Source organism: Parus major, chromosome Z (genome assembly GCF_001522545.3).
Source record: "Parus major isolate Abel chromosome Z, Parus_major1.1, whole genome shotgun sequence".
NCBI classification, from domain to species: Eukaryota; Metazoa; Chordata; class Aves; order Passeriformes; family Paridae; genus Parus; species Parus major.
Genome location: NC_031799.1, coordinates 42,661,524 through 42,685,948, shown reverse-complemented (window position 1 = coordinate 42,685,948; position 24,425 = coordinate 42,661,524). Strand labels below are relative to the sequence as shown.

General features: G+C 38.4%; 1 protein-coding gene across 9 annotated transcripts in view; it reads left to right on the top strand.

Moving 5' to 3' along the window:
* The window catches only part of SLC44A1 (solute carrier family 44 member 1), a 71,503-nt gene that overhangs the window by 33,371 nt on the left and 13,707 nt on the right, over positions 1-24,425 (top strand). For all 9 annotated transcript variants that reach the window (XM_033520391.1, XM_033520392.1, XM_015653529.2 and 6 more), the window contains exons 5-13: positions 6,198-6,291; positions 11,143-11,312; positions 13,157-13,246; positions 15,395-15,522; positions 16,539-16,725; positions 17,936-18,101; positions 22,380-22,536; positions 22,981-23,064; positions 24,112-24,249. In XM_033520391.1, coding sequence (XP_033376282.1) covers positions 6,198-6,291; positions 11,143-11,312; positions 13,157-13,246; positions 15,395-15,522; positions 16,539-16,725; positions 17,936-18,101; positions 22,380-22,536; positions 22,981-23,064; positions 24,112-24,249 — 1,214 coding nt within the window. The remainder of the gene's footprint in view (positions 1-6,197; positions 6,292-11,142; positions 11,313-13,156; positions 13,247-15,394; positions 15,523-16,538; positions 16,726-17,935; positions 18,102-22,379; positions 22,537-22,980; positions 23,065-24,111; positions 24,250-24,425) is intronic.

The following is a 24,425-nucleotide window of genomic DNA, read 5'->3' as shown; positions in this document are numbered from 1 at the left end:
GTGACTTCTTCCCTGGGGAGCCTGTTCCTGTGCCAGACAACTCTCTGGGTGAGGAACCTTTTCCTGATATCCAGCCTAAACGTCCCCTGACACAACTTCAGGCCATTCCCTCAGGTCTTGTCACTGGTCACTGCAGAGAAGAGATCTGTGTCTGCCCTTGCTTTTCCCCTCACAAGGAAGTTGCAGAATGTGATGAAGTCTCCCCTCAGTCTCCTCTAGGCTGAACTGACCAAGTGACCTCAGCCATTCCTCACGCAGCTTCTCAAGTCCCTTCATATTCTTAGTTACCCTCCTCTGGCCACTTTTCAAGAGCTTATCTTTTTTTTATTTGTAGTACCCAGAACTGCCCTAGCACTCAATGTGAGGCCATCCCAGTGCAGGGCAGAGCAGGACAATCCCCTCCCTTGCCTGGCTGGTGATGCTGTGCCTGATGCACCCCCCAGACAGGATTGGCCCTCCTGGCTGCCAGGGCACTGCTGACTCATGCTCAACTTGCCCTTGAAAGTGACCCCCAGGTCTCTTTCCTCAGCACTGTTCTCCAGGATCTTATACCCCAGTCTGCTCATACATCCAGGGTTTCCCTGTCCCAGGTGCAGAATCCAGTACTCATCTTTCTTAAACTTCATATGATTGGTAATTTCCCTGCGCTGTTATTTGTTGACTCCTCTGCAAGGCCTCTGCCTTTGAGGGAGTGAATGGCTCCTCCTAATTTTTGAATCACCAACAAACTTACTTTGGGCCTTTGAGTCTTGTATCCAAGTTGTTAAGATGTTGAAGAGCACAGGGCTAAGTATGGAGCCATTTGGAACCTCACTAGTGACAGGTTACACCAGCCTGATGTCACTGCATTTACTATAACCCTTTGTGCCTGACCCATGAGCCAGTTGCTCACCCATCATGTGTTAATCCAGCTGTGGGCTGGACATTTTCTCCAGAAGGATCCTGTGAGAGACACCATCAAAAACTTTACTGAAATCCAGAAAGATCACATCAGTTGGCTTCCCTTGATCTACCAGGTGGGTTACCCTATGCTAGAAGGTAGTCATGTTGGACATGCAGGACTTTCCTCTCAAGAAGTTGAGCTGGCTGTGACAATGTCTACGGTGTCCTTCGGGTGTTTTTCAGAACTCCCAGAATAATCTTCTTCATAATTTTACCAGGCACTGAAGTGAGACTGACAAGCCTGTAGTTTCCAGGGTCATCCTTCTTGAACATAGAGACAACCTCAGCTAGCTTCCAGTCAGCTGGGAACTCCCCAGATACCCAAGACTGTTCAAAAATAATTGCGATAGGCCTCACAATGACATCACCCAGCTCTTTGAGTATTCTTGGATGAATCCCATCATGAAGCCACATGGACACATGAGGATCCAGCTGGAGCAGCAAATGCTGCACAAATTTAGGGTCAGCTGGGAGTTTATCATTCTCCTAGCCATGGTCCTCCAGCTCTGGGCACTGGGACCTTCTAAGCCCATCACCAGTGTGAAAGACACAGGCAAAGAAATCATTAAACAAGTCACATGTGTCATGTCACACAAGCGCACAATACATGCACAATGTCAGACTCAGAATGGAAGTTCATATAAATTATAAAAACTGTGGTTTGTAGTCTCTCAGGTTGCACGTTGCCACGTGTATGTGAGAATGTGGTACGCGGAGCTGCTTGGAGCTCTTTGTAACTTAACGTACTCCTGAACTCCTGAGATGACTGTGCTACTCCTGGTACTGAAGCTATTCCTGCTGTCTCTGTATAGTTTTGTCTTTTTCTGCTTAAATCCTGGACTCTGAAGATGAGTCCATGTTTCTAGATCTGAAAGTCCTTGTTTTATATGCTGTTAATGAGTGTTGATAGATGGGTGGACACTGCTGAGCTCCCAGAATGGAATCCAAAATGTCTAGTATGCTTTCCAGTAGTATAAGTCAGGGACTATAAATGTCATTTGTATCCTATGTGGACCGCTCTTCTTATTGAATGATTTAGGGAAACTGACCATTTCTCAAGCTGTAAACTCTTGATAAGTAATGCTGCTTTAGCAGTGGTTTGTTCATTGGTTTATAGCAAAGCAAATGCAGGAAGGAAAGCTGTACTGGAGCTCTGGTCTCTAAAAATATTTTTACCTAGCTACCTTTATTAGTTTGGACTTTGGACCTTCCTGTTTACTATACTAATGTGGATAGTGATAGTGCTCAGTGTCTTCTGAGCACGCAAGACTTTCAATAACTTGCCTTCTTCGAATCTTTAAAGTAAAAATCCTGGCTTTCTACAGCAGTTATATGTATATATATGCCTTCAATATATTCTAATGGCTGGAGCAATTCTATTAATTGAAAGAAACCATGGAACAGAAACCATGGTCTGTCTCCATGACGCCACATTGTGTGTGAAACCACCAAATACAGAATTGTGGGACTAAAGTGTGCACACAGGTCGGGCATGCTACTTTGTGCTCACTAATAGCCCAAACACTGATGCTCTGCGTAATTTAGAAGCATTTTTCTTAATGTTACAACAAGTTGGGATCTGAAATCCAGTCCTTGTAGGACAGTTTGATGTAATTTGCCTCAGAGTTTCTCCAGGAGAAATACGTGCATTGCTGTAGGAAGCAAAGGGTGTATTATTCCAGTGATCTTGTAGTTTGTTCTCTGTATCCTGCTCATTCTGGTTTTGAAACATTTATGAGTGATAATAATTTAGGAGTAAAAGTAGTGTCTTTGGTAAACAAATTATCTCAGCAAGGACTCAAATGTTTCCTTCCACTTTTTCAGGCAGGCCTTACCACCTTGAACAGCAACAAAAAGATCAGCTGTGCTAGTCTCTATTAACCCAGAATAACTAGTAGAGAGTGGAAGGTTTGATAATGCAGTTCATTCTTCTCTCTCACCTTAAAAAAGGAAAACTTCTATTTAGTGTTTATCACTAAATTAATACTATTTTTTGGCAATAAATCAGTTTTAAGTTTAATGTAAAGTGACATTTTTCAAGCACACATTTCTAAATTCTAAAAGCTCTCCTACACAGTATTAGAGTAGTTAGATGGTTTTCAAAATATAAATAAATATTTATGGAAATAGAGTTTCTGCCTAATTATTTGTGATGAAAGGACAAATAATCTAATGTGCATTATTTCAGCTATGAGACTGATAGTTTCTTGAAATACAGGGTAGTTAATACCCTTTGTTTGACAAACTCCATGTAAATAGTTTTCTGCTTGGCTGTGACTAAAGTGTGCCCTGAGGTAGGCAGCTGAAGGGAAAAGATCCATAGTAGTTCAAAATCAGTTCCCAGGGAAGGCATGGTAGTGGCAGCCTGAGTTGTCAGGCATGGCAGAAGGGCATATACTGTTGGCTTCCAGAGGGACCTGTAAAAGTTTGCTCTACAGCTAGGAGTGTATTGGGCTACCCTACAGGTCTCACTGCAATGGTTTGTGACCTGTATGCACATCAGGTTCTGGCATTTGATTGTGCTTCATTTACATTTCTAATCCCAACAGGTCTTGAGATGCACATTTGTACAAGAGTTTCCTTTCCTCTCCATAGTAAAATCTACCCTTTTTCTCTCCTTCCTGAACTGCTAGAAGTCAAAAGGGAGCATTGGCATCCACATACCAGCCCTGTCCCTTAGACTTGTTTAAATGTGGGGGCCTTTGCATTAGATACTTAAACTGTAGTTCACACTGGTCACTTGGCAGAATGGCCAAGCTGGATCCAAACACTGTGTACCATGAATCTATATACACTTGTCAACATAACATATATCCCACTTTTTCTTATAGAGCTCCTTGTTCTCACTGTAGAATCATAACCAGAGAGTCATTTAGGCTGGAAAACATCCTTAAGATCATAAAGTCCACCACAAAACCATTTACCTAAGCTCCACATCTTTTTAAGTACCTCCAGGGATGGGGGCTCAACTGCTTCCCTGGGCAGCATGTTCCAATGCTTGACAACACCTATGGTGAAAAATTATTCTTAATACCCAATCTAAACTTCCCCTTGCACAGCTTGATGCCATTTCCTCTTGCCCTGTGTCTTGTTACTTTGGAAAAGAGGCCAAAACCTGCCTGGCTACAGCCTCCTTCCAGGTAGTTGTAGAGAGTGGTAAGGTCACTCCCAAGCCTCCTTTTCTCCAGGCTAAACAACCCTAGGTCCCTCAGTCACTCCTCATAAGACTTGTGTTCCAAGACCCTTCATTAGCTCCACTGCCCTTCTCTGGACATGCTCAGCCCCTCAGTGCCTTTCTTGTAGTGAGACATCCAGAACTGGACACAGCACTCAAGGTGTGGCTTCACCAGTGCCCAGTACAGGGGGACAATCCCTGCTCTGCTCCTGCTGGCCACACTATTGCTGATACAGGCCAGGATGCCATTGGCCTTCTTGGCCACCTGGGCACAGCTGGCTCATATTCAACTGGCTGTCAACCGTCTTTATAACTTATGTTTTCACCTGTATTCAAAGTGAAATAAGCAAAAATATCTCCAATCTTCTTTTTCCTTCTATTTTTAAGATAAACCTGTAACACTCTCTACTGCTGGCCCTCCAACATACAGAGTTGTTAGTAAATGAATGTGATCCAGAAGTTTTCATATCCACAAGAGCAGATTCAAAACTTTTGCAGCAATATAGTGCCTTTTGTCCAAAAAGGACAAATTATTTTGGATACTTCATTTACAACTAAAATCTAAGGAATGTTGTTTTGTCTGATATCTGTTTTTCTCATACCATGTTTTCCATGTAAGCAAGCAGAGGCATAAGAATTTGTATTAACAGTGTAATTGAAAATGCATTTCAGATGTTTCACTTCATAATTTCTCTTTGTAGGAAATCTAACTTTCTTCAATAATGCATTTAGTGGTTTGGACCAGCTTCCAAAAAACTATTTTGTAGAAGTGGTACTTCAATAGTGTTCCAGAGACTGCATTAGGTAGAGAGCAGCTGAGGCAGCTAAGTAGGCTCTCTGCTCTTTCAGTCCATGAATGGATGAGGTCTCTTCATAGAAGTAGAAATGTAGCAATGATAGATAAAATTTCTGCAAATAATATTCTACAAATTCTACAAGTAATAGTTCTGTTTGGTGTAATGCAGGCCAAGATAAAGCTGTTTGTCAAAATTCTTGGTTTATTTTGGGTAGTAGTGTATGTGTATTATCCAGATACAGATTGCAGAACTCTCGTCTACAAACTGTTCCTGAAGAGGAGATTTTAATAATGGAAAGAATTGAATATTTATATTGATGATCAAGATTCAGATAAGTCCTTATTAAGATAAGTCCTTAGTGTATTGCGCAGGGGAAAAGGACACTAAAAGCTAAGTATTAAAAGCCCTTGCACTTGGAAGTAAGCAATCTATTAGGAAACAAGCATGGAAGGAAATTCATCTTTGGATAGGCAGCTTATATCATTGGAGGCTTCCTTACCTCTGCAATTTGTGACAGGGCTTCAATCTGATTTGGAAGTTGCTGATTTCCCAGAAGCATTGGGTCAGATGTTCGGTGTCTCCATTACAGATAAATTGAAAGAAATCCCTCCTAGGTAAGGCACTTCCATTAGGCAAGTGTCAGGTACAAAGGAAAACTTAATTTATGTTTGAATTTTGTTACGGGCAACTTGATCTTTACTGTGCTGTACAAATTTGTTTATGGAGAAGCTTTTTAGAAGCTTTGGAATATGTAATGCAGAGCTGCTGTTTTTTCTCAGCCAAATTTCTAACTTTACCAGTTTGGGTTCTTTGTTCCTCTCCCTGAAATCTGTAGACCAGTTGTATTTTGAATATGCACACACAAAAAAAAACCCTGCAAACCCAGAAATATTTTCTTTATGTCATAAATGTTGTGTTATGCAATGCTCATGCATTAAAAATTAAGAAAAACATGTGGAATAGCAGGGGATGGGGGACTTCACAGTATTTTATGTTCTTCCCTTTTACACCACGTTGTGGATTAGTCTTTTCCATTCAGATACCCAAACTTTGGAAAACCTAAAGCTAGATGGAGAGTATCATTGTATTCTACTGATGACCATGTTGGACTTGATTCATGACTTTACATGAGGAACTGTAGCAAAGCCTTGTGGTAATGACATGAGAAGATGCAGAATCACTACTTGTATCAGTTTTAATGCTATTTGCAAAAAATACAAATGTTCGATTTTTATATATTTTCCATACCAATTAATTTATTTTTTTTCTTTACTTTTCAACAGGATCCACTCTGTGTAGCTATGAACTACAGCCATCAGAATATACTACAGACCCAAGGGCTGCCAAGTTATGTCCTAAATATCCTGTTCCAGAGAGGTAATATGATCGTATGTCTGATTTGGGGTGGAGGGAGCGGAGATTTGTTTTGATCATGACAGTTCTTTAGAAAATACCAACACATGTTTACTCTTACAAGGTAGATGTTTTAGTGTATTATTGCATATATTTCTAAAATTCCGGTTTATAAAAGGTAGTGAAAATAACAGTCCAAGAAAAACCCAAATTATCCATGGATGTGTTCCTGAAACTATTGAGCTGGTATCTTCGAAGTCTCTTGTCTCATGTGACTGACACTGTTCTAAGTATCAGCTGTTCTACTGCCTTTCACCCTATCTATAGCTGCCTATCAGCAATGCAGATCTGAGACAATCATGGAACATTTTTAATTTTTGGGAGGAAAAATTAAAAAAAAATTATGTAGGGACGCACAGTTCTTTGCAGCATTCACTTCTTATACCTTACCTCAGCCAGTCAGAAGCAATTTGCTTCATTTTTTACTCTTTCAGTCTGTAAATGACTAATATAAGGATCGAGTCAAGTACCAAAAAGAGGGCTGTATTTTATTAACAGATCACTTTGAGATTTATTGTTTTAAACGTCACATTAGACTGCTGTTTGTGCAATAGGATTGGAAAGCTCATAGCTTCATAAACTCTACTGGCTGTGCTGCCTGGATCTGTGGAGATGAACATGGCTGAGAAGTGTTAGCTGTTAGCTCTTGTACACAGCCTTCTGTCAGTAATTGAACTAGCTCGAGAAGAACCATGTCGTGTTTTCTCAAAATTTAGCTTCTCAAATATACTCAGTAATGGGTGGCAACTGCAGAGTCTTTTCTTATGCACAGTTTTCTGTTAACGTTTTTTGTAAATGTCATAATTGTGTCAGCTCTACAAGTTCTGATTTTAAGTCTTTCTTATACACACGGTAGCCTCTCTGCTGAATCTTTTTTTTTTATATTATAGTGACAATTAGTGGCAGCTGGAATATTAACTTTTTTTTTTTACTTTTACCCATAGAGATTAGTATTACATGCAGCTAGCCAGCTGTTACAGCAGTAATACAAAAACAAATGAAAACTTCAGTGCCAGCTTGCGAACTGAAAAGGCTTGTTAATCCTAGTTTTTACCAGAATTATATTGACTTCTCATTGTGTGTTCCCATGTCTTTCAGTCTCAATGAATATAGCTTAGTAAGAAAACAGAAGAATAAAACAATGTGTCAAAGCTCTAATGATGCTATGTAAATTCCTCATAAAAACTACCTCATGTTATTTTAAATAAGCTATTGTATAGGTGGAGTATTTCCCCTTTTTGATATGGCATTACTAAAATGTATGATATGTTTGAACATTTTTGAGATTGAAAAGTCTGACCTTAATGCCCTAAGGCAAAAAAGGCCAACACTCTATCTATAAACCACTGCTTTTCTGGTTATTATAGTTAAATTATTTCAGTAAGTGTAATTTGAAGGAGAAATCAAATCAGATCTGTTGAGACAACCAAATGAAAACCCAACAGCTTGCAGACTGAGGCATTCAGGAAAAACTTACCTAACAGTCACATTTGATCTGTGTCATGATGTAACCCCATCCAGCAACCCAGACCCCCACAGTCAGTCACTCACTTCCCCACCAGCAGGACTGGGGTGACAACTGGAAGGGTAAGAGGTAGAAAGCTTGTGGGTTGATATAAAGATGGTTTTATAGGGGAAGGAAAGCTGCACACATAAGCAAAGCAAAACAAGGAATTAATTCATCACTTCCCATGAAGGCATGTGTTCAGCCATCTTCAGGAGAGCAGGGCCCCATCACATGCAACAGTTACTTGGGAAGACAAACACCATCACTTAAAACGTTCCTCCCTCTTCTTTTCCCCTTTTTATATCCTGTGCATGATGCCATGTTGTCTGGAATATCCCTTTGGTCAGTTGGGGTCACCTGTCCTGGCTGTGTCTCCTCCCAAGCTGCCATGCACCCCCAATGCCCTTGCCAGCATGGCTGTATAAAAGCAGGAAAGGCCTTGGCTCTGTGTAAGCCCTGCTCAACCATAACAAAAACTTCTCTGTATTATCAGTCCTGTGTTCAACACAAATGCAAAACAAGCTCCATACCAGCTACTGTGAAGAAAATTAACCCTACCTTAGCTGAAACCAGTACAATCTGTCAAGGGTTATGAACCCTCTGATTCACATTAGTTCCATGGTATGGAGGTAGCATATGGTGTGAAAATGGTCCCTTGATGTTTTCTGTTTGATGACCAGGCTTCTTCACAGCCTTCAGCTGAGGCTGTCAGTGGCCTCCTACTATCCATCTTCAAGGTATTATGTCCAACTTTGACAGAGCAGTACAGTCTAGCAGTGCAGTTAGCAATATGTGTTTCTTCCTCACCCAGCCTATATCATCCTCTGTAGAACATGACTGCATGTTTAGAGGACACTGGAGGAAAATCTATCCAGTCCCCTGCAGCATTTATCTATAAACCAGCTGTGCTGAGCTGTGCCAAGGGACTGCCCTGTAGTAAAGACCAGCTAGCAGTGTCATTTTGATCAGACTTCCCCCTCCTCTTATACAGGTTGCCATACTACTCCTGTGCATACACAGGGGAAGTGGTGAGAGGAAAAAACTCTTTGAAATATAATACTTGAGTAATCAGATAGATCTTCTAACTTCATTTGAATAGTGCTTTGAAAGTACAGCTTCTGACACCATCATCAGCTGCCTTGCACTTTTTGTTCTTGTTTATGATTAAGCATCATGGTTGCTATTCTTAGAAATTTGTAACTCTTTTACAGTAGATTATATACCAAGATATAATCAAGAGTTCGTATAAAATAGCAGAGGTCATGGAGCATAGATGTCTTATTGTGGTTTTTATTAGGACACTTTACCTCACCTACTCATTCAGTCAGAACCACTGGAGCAGAACCAGATCTCAAAAGTGGATTCTCAGGAGTCCCATTTACTCAAGAAAACTTGTAGGAACCACTAACTTTTTTTTTTTTTTTAATTAATTAAAACAAACTTCACAATTAATTGCTGCACATTAAAATAGGTAACTTAAAATAGGTAGTGAAATTACTTTAGGCTAAGGAATATTAGATGACTGATATAAACTCTGATTCAAAAAGCTTGCTTTCTTCCATTGCGATGTGTTTTGGAAGAACACTTTTAATCCCGTTAGTGTCCTTTTCAAAGTGAATATTTTTGTATTTGTATGCAGGAATAACATTCTTTTGCCTACTCCCACCTTAAAATCTGGGCTTTGTTACTGGTAGCAACAAATTATAAATGCTGTAGGCTTTCTGTAAAGTTGTAGCAGTTAACAATTAAATAAACCTTTCACATTTCAGTCTTTTGCAGTAATACGGCATATAATGAGCAGCAGTATCCCAAAATAGGTTATGTTTTAAGAGACGAAGAGGATGCATGGGCTACCTTTTAAGTAGGGTACACATCATTATGAGTTTAATTTGTTTTTTAACAACTGTGACTAATGTACAATTACTTGGCTGTGCTTAACTGCTGTATTCTTTACTACCCAAAAGTACACCATCAATGTGAGCATCTCCACATTTACCTACTCAGCATAATAATCCTAGAACCATAAAATTGGCAATCATCAGTGACTTTAAACAAAAACTCAGGATCTACTAATTACCTAGAAATGGCAGGTGATCATAATTTCTCACAATTTCTTTACCAAGTAGTTACACATTAATGGTTTTCATCATGTCATCCTTTTTCTCCAGAAAAACAGTGGATGGGAAATATGTGCCTAGGGCAGCTGGTTTATTCACTATGTGTTTAAAGTGGTGGTTAGAATTTTAGAAAGACATGGCCTTAAAGAAATAGTTATTGAGGGCAGAAAATTTTTGATTTATAGGTTATTGCCAAAATAAGGAAACTGCAGAAGATTACATTCGTTGCTGCTACAGTCTAATGAAATCTTTTAAGTTAGGAAGATTGGGCAGGTGAAACAATAGAAAAGCTTTTTTTTTTTAATTGTATCCAATTACAGGAAGGAACATGTAATTCATGTCTGAAATGCAATTGGGAATTGATCAAATGATGTAATAGGCCACTTCTGAGATCTGACATAGTTTATGAGCAAGATAGATTGCTACTAAATGGGAGACATTTAGAAAACAAAATTATCCACTTCTAAAGGAAAGTTTTTGCTCTCTTGTATCTTTCTCTGACAGACTTGACAGCAAATTTTTCAGAGCTAAGTTTAGTGCATAGTCTCAATAGTTTTTTGTGAGAGTGTTTCCAAAATGGTTCAAAGCAATAGAGGCATCCTGGCATGTTTTGCTTTAGTTTAACAAAGTTAATGAATATAAACACTGTGATTCTAATATTCAATACAAGAAAAAGCTTAGTATGGGGAAAGACTAGGAATAAATACATTGGTTTTGCTGGGCAGCAGTTGTGAATGCTGATGTCCTTTAGCACAAAATTTATACTCTCAAGAAGAGTATTGTTATTCTGCAATTTCTTTTGCTGGAAACACGGACCAGTATTCCATTCTAAACTGAGTGAAAGGCATTGTTTCAGCTGCTGGTTCAGCACCTGACACTTGAAAAAAAGACATTTAAATGGAAATAGGAACATACACTTTCTGCACCTTGTCATTTAGGGGTGGGAAGATAATAATATCCTGTTGGAATGTACACTCCAGCCTCACAGGGTTATTTGTAAGAACTGCATCACTTTCCATTATGATCATCCTCATTTCAGCAGCACTTGTGCATTCAACACATGGTTTCTGGTTATGATGTTATACGGGTGGAATGATTGCATCTATTCACCTTTCATTTGTGTGTTGATGTGGCATTTATATTAAGTAGGAGTAATTTTTTTTTCTGATTTTTTTTTTCTTGTGTCACCAGTGCACCTATTCCATTCTTCCATCGCTGTGCTCCTGTGAACATTTCCTGCTATGCCAAGTTTGCAGAGGCCCTGATCACCTTTGTCAGTGACAGTAGTGTCTTACACAGGCTGATTAGTGGAGTTATGACCAGCAAAGAGATTATAATGGGACTTTGCTTGTTATCACTAGGTAATTGTTTTTCTCATTACTAGCTATTTCTTAGTCTACTCCATTAGGAGATTGTTAACACACTCTAACCACAGTATGAGGAAAAAGCATGTGTAATAGCAACAATCCCTTAGAAAATTATTCAGAATGCTTTTTAAAAATTTTATTTGAGAGCTGAGTAACTTATTCATAGGTAATATACATATGCATTCCTGGTTTTGTTTCTCTTATACTGATTATGAGATAGAGGATGCATGGCTGTTAATTAGCCAACATTAGTTTTCATATAGTTAAGGGAGCATCCGCTTTTTCTTAATTTTTATTATAGTATGCCCCTTTCCGATTTGTAGCAGTCATCTTTGACCAACTTGAATCCGAATCAACCCTTTCCAAATAAAAAGGACAGGTTGAGAAATGCACAATAGCACATCCCTGTTGGATGTAGGGGATTTCATTTGTTTCGTTTAACAAACTTGCACAAAGATGAGAATTTTAATAGTGAAAAGAAGGAAATTAGGTGTCCATTTGTTGCATGGTATGTTACCTCCTTCTTCCCTTTCCTTCAAAATTAAAAGTTTCAGGTCTTTGAAAATCTCAGCCTTTGAGAGCTGGAAATTCTCAACAATACAGAGGTGCTGAATTGTTTCTGTAGCAGTGAGATGCCTCTAGGCTATAGAGTGACACTTAGCGCTAGGCTGAAGAGCTGTTATAACAAAGTCATGTTGTTTGAGGTGGAATGTTGCCCACCGACATAAATTGCTTTCCTAGTGAGTCTGTTTTACTCATGCAAGGTATAAAATCTGAAATCCTAAAATGGGAGGATTGAGGTATTAGCTATGCATATGAGCAGTATATTGTTTACAAAGAAACACTGCAAAGTTGTATCAGATATAGGGGTCCTTTGCTTTCCGTTTGCTTTTGTGGTTAAAAAAAGGGGTGGGGGAAGGAAGGGAAAAAGAAAGGTAAAAAGAAGACGGTGGATACCATTAACCCCCCCTGTAAACACATACAAAACCACTGTGTATGTTTTCAACTGTAACTGGAAAGCTGTTAATTTTTACATCTTGACAGCTTCAGTATTTGTTAATAATGGTAGAACACCATTTGGAATCTGAAAGCTAGTGGCTGATTCACAGTGCTGCTGTTCAGCTAGAGTCAGAAGGTAGTACAGAATTTACATACAGTTAATTTGAAAAATAGTTTTCATAATTTCCTAGTTAAACCGAAAACCATTAGTTTTCATAGTTAAAATAGTGAACCCACTATTGGGTGGGTTGTGAATAGTGAACCACTATTGACTGTGATTCAAAAAGCCAGGTTCCAGTGGTTTGCATGTAACTGCTGAACACAAATGTGTATGTGTTAAAATATGAGTATGCACTTGTATACACCACTCACTGAGCCTCAGCTGTCTGTGTAGTTTTTTACTTATGACTGGCATGACATTTTGGAATACACTGATACCATATTAACTGCTCTTGTTTGACATGTGTATTTGAGTGCAGACTCTGCTCTGGTCCTCAGGAGGTGTGCTCATGTTACCAGACTCAATGTACTGTCATGTCTTTCTGTCTGGTCATTGTCCAAGTACATGTCTGTCTGTATGCACGCATAATGTCTTGTGTTTAATATATCATGTAAATGTATTTATGCTCTCTTTGTTTTAATCAATATTATCAAAGCAGAAGTTGTAGAGGTGCCTGATTTTCCTAACTATTTATTCAGTGAGTCTGTAAGTCTCAAAAACAAATGTCTAAAAATTCTGTTGGAAGGCAGTTATCTTAGTAACTTAGTGGGAAAATTAGGAATGCTTTATCTACTTTTGAAGTAATTAGTCTGCTTATATTGTTTGTTTTCTTTTGCAGTGTTGTCCATGATTTTGATGGTTATAATAAGGTACATTTCAAGAGTACTTGTCTGGATTTTAACAATTCTTGTCATTCTGGGATCACTTGGTAAGTCTTGTTTGTCTCCCAGTTTGAGTGCCCAGTTCTAATCCTTGTGCTCCATGTCCTCAGCCCAGCTACATCGCACACAGATCTTGGATCATGCATTTCCCCACAGCCTTTTTTTTTTGAGTCCCTTTCAAGATGCATATCAAAAATGCCACCTTAGTAATTGCAGATCTCTCTCTGAGAGTACATTGCTCCTTGAATATTTGCACACCCTGCTTGGCAAGCAGTCTTAATGTCTGTGTAGCTCACTAGAGCCCACAACTGTTACTGCAGCAGATTCCTCACAGCACAACACTTAGCACAACCCTAAATGTTGCCTACTTCTTAACCTGCCTTCCAAACAGGTCAGCAAGGCAGCTAAGTGTGGGTGTGTCTGATGGCACTCCCACATCGCAGCTGGTGCATGAAGAAATCAAAGGGCAGCTATTGCTTATGCAGCTGAATATATTTACAGCTCTGACATGTTCATCAGCCATCAATTCTTTGAGTAGCTCTTTAAGATGTGTTCTTGAAGAGAGGAAGTAAAGGTGCTTGTCTAGCAATTTTTAATAAAATCCTTGTAATTCCATATGACTCAGGAAGACCTGCATGACCTAGATCATGTGTGAAATGCAACCAGCCATGCTGTCTTGGAAATGACCAGAAGTTGTCTCTTCCGAAATGATGTAGTTTATGGGAAAACAGCCTTATTTTATCATACTAGCTTTTAAAGTCATAAAACTAAAGTTTTCTACACTTACTACTGACCAGCTAAGCCAAAATTTCTGTGCAGATGACTGTAGGGAAGGAAAAAAATAGAATAATCGTATTAGGAAACACTAGTGATTTAATTCTTGCAATTCATGACTGCAATGGATGGATAAAATCAGTAGACTATATATTTTCCAGGATCACTTTGGTTTTCTGATTAATGGCCTCACAATCTATGACCAGGGAAAGGAAAAATATAGAAATAGAATATTTTTCATTTATATTCTCTTTAGAAGCTGAGCAACCATGTTGAGTGAAAGAGATGAATGCCTTATCTTACTGGTATCTATTACTATGTTCTATGTTCTAAAAAGTTTCATTCATTACATGGCTTGAATAAAAAACTGTCTTTTATGACGTTCCTGCTTATTCTGTCTTGACTGTTTGTTTAGGAGATGTCAAAAGAGCTGCTTCATTTTAGAACTGAACATAGTATGTTCAGCAAAAACATGTGATCACAGAATCACAGCATGGGTAAGGTTGGAAGGGACCACAGAGGTTCATCTGGTCCAACCTCCCTGCTAAGCTTCTGCATTTGATTCAGAAATACCATCAGAACAGAGAAGTACACTTAAAAGAGAAAAGAAATGTATCAGAGAGGAGAGGTTATCTCCCTGAGGGGCTGGAGACCTTTGCTAAGAAAAATTCTACCTTGGAAAAGCAGCTAGAGTAGGAGAAAGAATGTTTTTCTGGCCATAAGGCTAGGATTAACATGACAGAGCTGAGAAGATAGTACCTCACATTGTCTTTACTTCCTGTGCCTTTTATGAGTGCTTTCTCTAGTGTCCAAGATATTGTCTGAAGGAAGTTTAGCTACATATTGTTCAGGTTTCCAGCAGCAGGCTGATGCTTGTTGTTTGCATTAGTTCCCAGTTCCCAGGAATGGCAGACTCCTTGTTTCATTGTTCTTGTTACTTCACATCCTAATCCAAGGTCCATTTCTATTGCCCCTCCTAAATTCTTACTCTGCATTGTTATACACACGTATACATTCATATGTACAGCCTACAACAGAACTATTTATTCTTCCTTTTGTTCTTTTACTACTTGACTAGTGGGAGCTGTGCTAGTCATTGTCAGGGCTTCCCATGAAGTAGTCCTTCAATGCAGTTTACCCTAAAACACAGAGTCAATGTTCTTCAAGTCTCTTAAGTGGTCATAGCATGGTGAGACTGTGAAAAAGAGTATATTCACTTGAGAAGAGGGCAACAGAGGAGAACTAGATACTTCTCCCTCCTCTCAAGTTCCTGTTGGGTTGAGCATCAGTGCTCTTGAGTATTCAGTACCAGACTAGATTTAAAAGAGAAGAACATCTTTATTTCTCTGGGACAAGGTAGTATGTATCATACAGAAGATGAAATATTCATTTATCCTTTTTGTTTTCTTACTAAAACACAGGTGGTACAGGAGTCCTGTGGTGGCTCTATGCTAAACAGCGAATATCTGCTGGTGCTCTTGAGACCCAGATAGCCAAAGACAATCTTCAGGCTCTCTTGATCTATGCCATTGCAGCCACAGTCTTCACGGTATGCTTTGCTAATGATTGTATAATTTTCTTGGTTTTTCTGTTGGTCTCTATTTTTTTATTCAGGTGAAAGCATTGTATTGCACATGTTCTGGGACAGTTTATTTCTGCCACAATTTCTGTTGAAGTGATTTTCTTTCATTATGTTAGTTTTTAAACTTTCAGGAATTGTTCTCTAACACCTGATTATGAGCCAGGGGAGACTTTCTAGGAACTGTTCTCTAATATCTGATTTTGAGTCAGGAGAGAATTTCTAACCATGCAGCTACTTTTATCTACTGTAAAATGTCCACAGGGACTTCCCAGAATAGGTATGATATTGGATTGCCAATCCGAAGAGATTTTTCTTAGGTTCTCAGTTCAGAGGTACTTAGTAATTTCAATGTATTTAAAAGTCCTTAGCCTACTTCTGAAAGAAGTTATACTCAAATCATTGTGAACTGAAATACTAACAACAGTTGAACCAATTATCTTCTTTGGGCCTTGCTGTTCATTTCAGAGTCACTGAATTTACTACCAGAAATTGACAATTTTTGACTAACTTTGCAGGAATTGTAGACTCCCTCTTCTGTTCTTGTTGCTTCACATTCTAATCCAAAAGTTCCTCTCCATTTCCTCTCCTAGATTCTTACTCCCTATGTTATTATACACATATATACATACATCTTGTAAAACCACCACGCCATGGTCAGATAAATATTTTAAATTACCTTTTTTAAAGGTAATTAAAGGTTAAAACTTGCTGATTTCACTGCTTTGTAAAACATAATTTATCTTATCTCATAAGCTTAAAGCTGATGATGATTCCAAATACATAACTCTGAGAATGAAATTCCCCAAAAGTATAATTTGAAAAATAATTTATTACCAGAAGAAGCTGATAGAGGTTTTACATTTTGATCTTGTGATCTTAAAGTATGTTTTAACTTAGTGTGTTTGAATATCCTAGCTGTGCAAAATAATATCTCGATTCTGTTTCAGTACTCTAAAATGTGATTTGGAAACTTCCCCCTCTAGGTTATCTTGTTCTTGATCATGTTAGTTATGCGCAAAAGAGTAGCTCTCACCATTGCCTTGTTCCACGTGGCTGGCAAGGTCTTCATACACCTGCCGCTGTTAGTCTTCCAGCCATTTTGGACTTTCTTTGTGCTTATCCTCTTCTGGACATACTGGATCACAGTCCTGCTTTTTCTTGGTACTACAGGTAAGCAGTCACTTACTTTAAATAAATTTCACTTCATTTTTGTATGATTTCAAGCAGTTGACTAAAAAGCCTCTGAGAATCTCAAAGAAAAAAGCCCACTTGTTGTGCTTCTATTTCTGTCTGCTTCACTGACTTCAGAACACTTGTTTAAAGAAGGTTATTGTACATTTAAGTCTTCATTCCCAGCATGGTACTTTATGCATTAGGCTGGCTTTTTGATTTGATGCAAGTTGGCTTGCTGCAAACCTTGAGACTCTATTAATAAAACTGCTATAGCATTTTTTCAAATAATTCCCTCTAATTTTACACACACAAGTTAAAGACAGCATAATCATGGAGTCACCAGGTATTGTAAATGGTACTCACACAGGTGAGTACACAGTAAGGGAAGGGCCATTGCACACAATTACTGTCTCCCACAGTGTAAATATTGTGATTTTAGTTTTCAGTGGTTTATAACTTAGGTGCCCAGTATCATTCCTGACTCATGATAGAGATTTTTCTGCTGTTTGTACACTGTGTTCTGAGAGCAGCCATGTACTCCTGCTTGCTCTTCAGTATATAGAAGGTAAAAGCTTTGTTTGTATTCAGGGTCTGACAAGAGCTTTTAGAATTAATCAATCCTATAGGTCTAAAGGTCTAAATCTTAGTTATTTCAGCTAAAAACATCCCACAGCAGATGCTTTTTAAAAAGTCTGCTATTTTGCAGTACATTGTAGACAACAGAGACTGTCATTCATTATTAAATGTCTTAAAATTTTGAAGTGTGTTTGCTACTGGTCCAAAAGTAGCAGTGTTTCAAGTCACAAAGCTATTTCACAGTAATACAAGATAAATATTTTTCATATCCTGAGCTCTTAGCAAGTGTTGGAGGCAATAGAATTCATGTGTTTTTGTTCTCATTACTGTTGGAATTTCTGATTTTCACTGTTTGCTGTGCTATGCGCAGAAAATGGTCACCACTGAAAGTCTCAGCCCTGTGCTTCACTTTCCGAGTCAGACCACTGCACAGGCACTAAATTTGTAGCAGAATGTAGTCTGATATTACAGCTAATGTTTTTTAAGAGCAGTCTTCCTAAACATGGCATTTAAAACTGAGTAGAAACTAGAGGGCTTTCTGCTGTAACTGGTTATGAACTGCTACCATATGATTCCTTCATTAGGAGTTGATGTAAGCATCATTTTCTTTTTTACTCTCATTTATTTCTAGGTAGTCCTGTCCCAAATGAAGAAGGATTTGTTGAATTTCGGATGGCAGGTCCTTTGAAATACATGTGGTGGTACCATGTAGTGGGACTCATCTGGATCAGCGAGTTTATCTTAGCCTGTCAGCAGATGACAGTAGCAGGAGCTGTTGTGACATACTATTTTACAAGGTAAGAATAACTAACATAGCTCTGTCATGAGCAGCCTCATTGACTTAGCAGAAGTAATGAGTAGCAGGGTTTCTGGAGGGAACATTTGTGTCCATTGTGAAAGCAGGGGAACAGTTAAATTGCCTTGACTCTTACTAAATCATGTGAAGTTCTGAACTATCTGTTTTGCAATTTATAGATGGTGTTCTTGACATCTAAGACTTGAAGTCTTACTTGCCTTGAAACCTGTGCACATTCTACAGGCATGGATGGTAGTGTACAAAGCAGGATGTGCCTAGAAGGTCATCTGCTTTGCTAATAATTAATGCTGGTAAGATCTGTAGAGGCTAAAAAAATAATGAAAGCAATTGATTATTATTTTAATTGCAAAATAGTGCTCTTTAAATTATTTACGGTGCTTCACTTCATTAATCTTTCTTTCACAGGATTACTTAAGATCTTATTAGATTCATCATTTACTTTTAGATTCTGACAGGATCATATACAAATAATAATTCTTGTAAAATTTTAAAGCTCCGTATTTCATTGCTGTTTTTGTGAACTAAATTCTGTATCAGTTTTTTTAATAATGTATGCAGATATTTTTCAAGTGCATGATTCAGATCACAGATGTTTAATTGGTTTGTCTTTTTAATTGAGGCTGTTATCTGAACTACATTTGACTCCTTTTCTGCCCTACTCTTAAAACAGCATCAAAAGCAAGGAGTCAGTTTATTGTGGTGTCAGAAATTTTGTTATTTTATTAATTATGAAGTTCTCCAGTATACCAATGAAATACATCTATGAAGTTATTACAAGATGTTACAAGGATGTAATCTTGTGAATAATTAAACTAGATTGAGTATGGAATGAGGAAAATAATGAGGAAAGAGAACAACTCTGCATTGAAATAGATTGCTTAGCAACGTGTATGCTTCATCTGTAAGTTTATGTATTTCCTGTTACCTGAGGGAACAGGATTTTTATTTTATCCATGCCCTATAATTCTATAACAGCAATTTTATTTTAAGTTAGTAAATACTCATTTCTCTCTACTGTTATCTTTTTTTTACATTTTAACGTACAATCATAATTTGAAAAGTGACTTATAAAAATGGAAAATGCATTAATTTGCACTTTACCATTATTTTGCATATGAGCAGCTTTCCAAGTCAAATGAGGTGAGGTTATCCATGGAGAAATGTTTTATACGTGTTCACTGCTCATTCACCTTAGCCAGATGGATTCCTTTCAACTCAGGCAATAACAGGCCTCAGAGTGTTTTCATACAGACTTTGCCCTGAAAATGAGGAAGTGTTCGGGTTGCCTCGGCATAAGATTCAAGCAATTTATGTGATTGTGCCTAGCAGGGAGTAAAATTTGTCTTCCCAAAAGCTAATTGGAAGAAAATACAGGGTAAACGTATTTTAATCATAAACATCTCAGGATTACATGATGCAGATATTCATTTCATGGAATGAGAAATCTACTTTTGGTTTCTTTTCTGAATGACATTCTCATCTCTTCCAAGCCAGGGAGACCCTTTATTTTTTGAATGTTAGCACATGTTTCTTAATATGCTCATTATCATGCTATTATTTCTAATAAAGAAGAGCTGTGCTTTAAATGTTTAATTAGTGTTATTCTTTGAGAGAGATGTGTAAGTGAGTTTCTTGGTAGAAAAGAAAAATGGCTTGAAACTGTGAACATGAGTATTTATCTGAGAAATAAAAAATACTATAGTTACATTGCATTAAATAACTTGTTTTAAGGCTCAACCCTTGGTACCTTGAGGATATAATAGCTAAATCAGAAGTGCAAAAAATCTGAGCAAAGACCTTACCTGATCAAATAGTAACATTCTCTCCAAAGTCTACACAAAGATCTCCAAAAGAACAATAGAGGAGAAGACAAGTTTTCAGTAGTCTGACTAAGAAAGTATTAGCATAGTTTTTTTACTGTTTTGGAAGATTTTGAATTGCACACCATCCAATGCAACTTTATGGGAATTTCCAGTTGTGAACAGTGGTAATGCAGCCAACTGCTAGTAAGACTATCTCTCACCAATGAGTGTTTTTTGATTACTCAGAGAATCACCAGTCAAGGTACTGGCAAAAGCAGGTTAATATAGAAGTTAAAGTGTGACAGAGTTCATTGACAAGATTCACTCTACTACTTAGTGGATGATTAAAGCACACTTTAAAAAGGAAAAGTAGGACTAAAATCAATTAATCTAAAATAAAACCTAAAATTATTTATGTGGAAGCTGGGGATAGAAAAAGGTTAAGGATGAGAAAAGATAAGGATCAAAAGGAATGAGGGGGACTCTCTCATTGAATCACAGGAGTAAGAGTGGGCCCCCATGCCACTCTTAGCCCCAGACTTGGCTAACAGTTTAGGCCTAAAGAGTAAAACAGCACTTAATATCACTTAATAGCAGAATTTAACGAACTTAACAAAAGAGTCTATGGAATTTAGTATGAGCACAACAGTAACTCAGTTACTTAAACCTGACTTACCAATGTTATGTTCATAGTACATTTACTGAAGCACATTCACACTCACATGTGTAGATACAAGGTGTAGACCCATCAGAACTTCTCTGAAGTTCACTGAAATGCTCAGGTCGGATGCCTCTGCACCTTCTCGACAGGTGAAGGGCTGAGGCTTGAGGAGTGGGGTGTCAGCCCGGGTTCTGTTAGCAGCATTTGACGTTGGTCCTCTGAGTATCACAGACTTGAGTGTTCAGTGGCTCAGAGAAGTCCCACTCAGAGGGAGATGCTGGTCATAGCCCACTGTGGTCCAGTTTAAGGGGTTGCAAGAGAATTGGCTTTAGTCGTAGTAATTTTCTATCCTGTCCACAGTTCAGGTCTGTAACGTGATTTGAAAGTTCAGTAATAGAAATGTTGTTCTCCCTGTTGATGATTGGGCACAAAAAATAAGTTCATGAGACTATTTTTTTAAAAAAACAGGAAAAGTTCTTGGGAGCAGACCATGTTTCTGATAAGTTCAAGAACCTGAGCCCAGGTGTTCTTTGTCAAGACACGGGTCTATGAAGCATTTCTGAGATCATAATGCAGCCCAAGGCAGGAAGGGGCAAAGGGGATGCACCTACTCATATGTGTTACTAATCGATTTAAACACAGAAGAGCAAAGACAATTAAGTTTCTGTGAATAAAATGGATCAACCCCAGAAAGGTTTGAAATATACTCCAAAACTTGATTAAAACCAGAGGTTGGATGTTGGTGCTAAAAAAAGTTGATACATTTCCTTTGATAGTAAAACAGGCAAAGGGAAAGAAACAGAAAAAGAAATAGGTAGAAAAAGAGCAGAGAGAGGAACAGGGAGAGCGACAGGGTAGAAACATACCATCCTTCCAAGGATCCCAATAACATCTCGTGGCTTCCCTCCATCTGGTCTTCTTGGTGGTGAGGGTTCCCCGCACCTCCAAAAAGTATAGAATCCAATGGATTAATGTACATTTAGGCCAGGTGGGAATGCCTAGAGAGGGCAAATTTAACACTGGCCCTTGCAGCACTGTGGGTCTGTAGCATCATGTTGCAGTGCCTGGGTGCAGGATCTGGGGGCCCCTTGTAGGTGGAACTTTTGATGGGCCTTGACATCCCCTCTGCTGTCATTCACTTCGATATCCTGTAGATGCAGCTTTGCCAGGTGAAGAAGTGACTACAGCCATGCAGATCTTCACAGTAGAATATTGGCATTTACTTGCCTCTCACTAGAGGCCTTTTTCACCACACACCCAAAACCTCTCCCTCCCGCCCCTGTCCTTTGAGTGAGGGTCTATTTGAGCCTGGTAGCTGATAGCCCTGGCGCTGTGGTCTCCACCCCAAAGGTGTGAGGCTTAACACTCCTGTGAATGTATTCTTTTCCCCCAGCCCAGAATTGAGTCACTTCATCTTAATCTCCATCAACTTGCTGTCCAGGGCCTCAGTCTGAGGCTCATTGAGGGTGTGGTGGTCTTCCATGCAGCTTTTGTTATAAAGCTTTTCTGTAATAGGCAAAGGCCTTCCATAAAAATTCTTAAGCCATAAACATTTCAGTGACTGACAGTATGACATACCCATTCCTTATCCTAATCCTGCATTAGAGGGAAATCTGTGAGTTGCACTCACAAACTCCACTCCTCTCTGTGACAGAGTGAGCAGTATATCCTGAAAGCTATTAAGAGGATAATATATTCCTTTTGCACATTGTTTTACTGAGAATTTGTAGCACTTCTAGATGGTATCACATAAATACTGATTGTTCTACTTAATTTTTTTTTCTCTTTTCAACAGGGAAAAAAGAAATCTGCCATTTACTCCCATTCTGGCATCTGTTAATCGCCTTGTTTGTTACCACCTAGGAACTGTAGCAAAGGGGTCTTTTATTATCACACTAGTGAAGATACCCCGAATGATTCTTATGTATATTCACACACAACTCAAAGGAAAGGTAAGAGAACAAGATTCCAATTTCTTACCGAAACTCAAGGCTTGATATGCTTACCTGTTTGTTTTGTCAGTGTGGAAGGTTGGAAGTCTTGTTTTGGGATAGATCAGGGGTAAGAAGAAATTCTTCACTGTGTGGGTGGTGAGGCACCTGGAACAGGTTAGCCCAAGAAGTTGTGGATATCCCATCATTGGAAGTGTTGGATGAGGTCATGTTGGATGAGGTTTAGAGCAACCTGGTGTAGTGAAAGGTGTCCCTGCCTGTGGTGTTGGGAGTTCCTTCCAACCCAAACCATCCTATTGTTCTATGAATATTTAGACTTACAGGACCATGGGACTGATCCAGATATCTTAAGTTAGCAGGCTGAATATCGGTTACTGAAACACAAGGAAATATTGTCCATAAAAGGTCTTTATCTATGTTTTCCCACATTCTGTGCTTTTCTAGGAAAATGCTTGTGCTCGCTGTATGCTTAAAGCCTGCATTTGCTGCCTTTGGTGTCTAGAAAAGTGCCTGACATATTTAAATCAGGTAAGATTTTCCCTATTTAAGTTTTATGTAAGGGCTGATATTAGTATATATATTCCCAGAGTGCAATCTCATGCTGACACATAATGTACTGTACTTTGGAATTGAACTTGAATGACAATAGTTCAGTCTTCATTAATGAAATTACATTGCAAAATCACTACATTGGCCATTGGAAGATAAACAAGAACTAAAAATATTCATCTTTGTGAGCAAGGTTTCTCAAGTTTATAACAATGTGTTTAGTGGTTAGAGACATTCCCCTTTATGTCTATTCAGTTGAACTACATCTGAGTTTCAAAATATTTTTGCTATGAAAAGAGAATTAAGCTTTTCTATGTTTAATATTTAAGATTCTCACAGTGTAAAAATGATAAAAAACATCAAATTATCATCATCTACAAATGGAAAAAAGAGATGCAAAGATGCAAAGTACAACACACTAGGTGGTCCTTAAAAAAGACCCCTTGTAAAATCAGGCTTATGGGCCATAAATATCACATAAATAAATATGTTGTGCATAATATCTCTTTCGCTGTTGTTCATTTTTTTGTTTGTGGAAATGTAGGGAAAAAAAATCATAAGAAAGCATTTTAAACCCCAGTGTAATCCTTGAAAACTGTCCTCACTATCCTTGAATCCAGTCCAGTTAAGTACTTAGAAATTATCTTGCTTGACTTGTATAACACTCAGATTATTTTATATTTCCAGATTTTTTTTTGGAACTATTTAATTTCCATAGCTATGCTACTGTTCACCTCCTCCTGCAGAGAAATTGCAAATTCTGTTTAATGAGTTTTTTCGAACAAACTTGTTAATGCATAAATTATGAGCAAGAGAGGAGAAGAATAGTAATTCTTTACCTCATATAATCTTCTATCAGCTGGTTCATATTGCTTGATTCAACAACTCTCAAGGGAATTTTTGTTCATTAAAATCTTATGATGAATGTGTCTTACTCAGAAACTGTATCTTCCCCCTCACCTTCCCCACCCTCCATCTGAAATACCTGATCATTCTATGAATAAATCTTCAATCTCCTTTTCTCAGAATGCATATACAGCCACAGCTATCAACAGCACCAATTTCTGCACCTCAGCAAAGGATGCCTTTGTTATCCTAGTGGAAAATGCTTTGCGAGTGGCTGCCATAAACACAGTTGGGGATTTTATGCTGTTTCTAGGAAAGGTATGTCTGCTGCGTACAGCTGTTACAGACCTATGTAGAAGCAATCTTTCTTTAGCAATGGTTTGACCTCCAATTCAAAATGCCTTAAAAATCCTGTTTCTTACTGTGCACTTTATCGCATCTAGTTGCATCATATTAGGAAGGGACCATCCAGGACAGGGGGATAAACACATGAT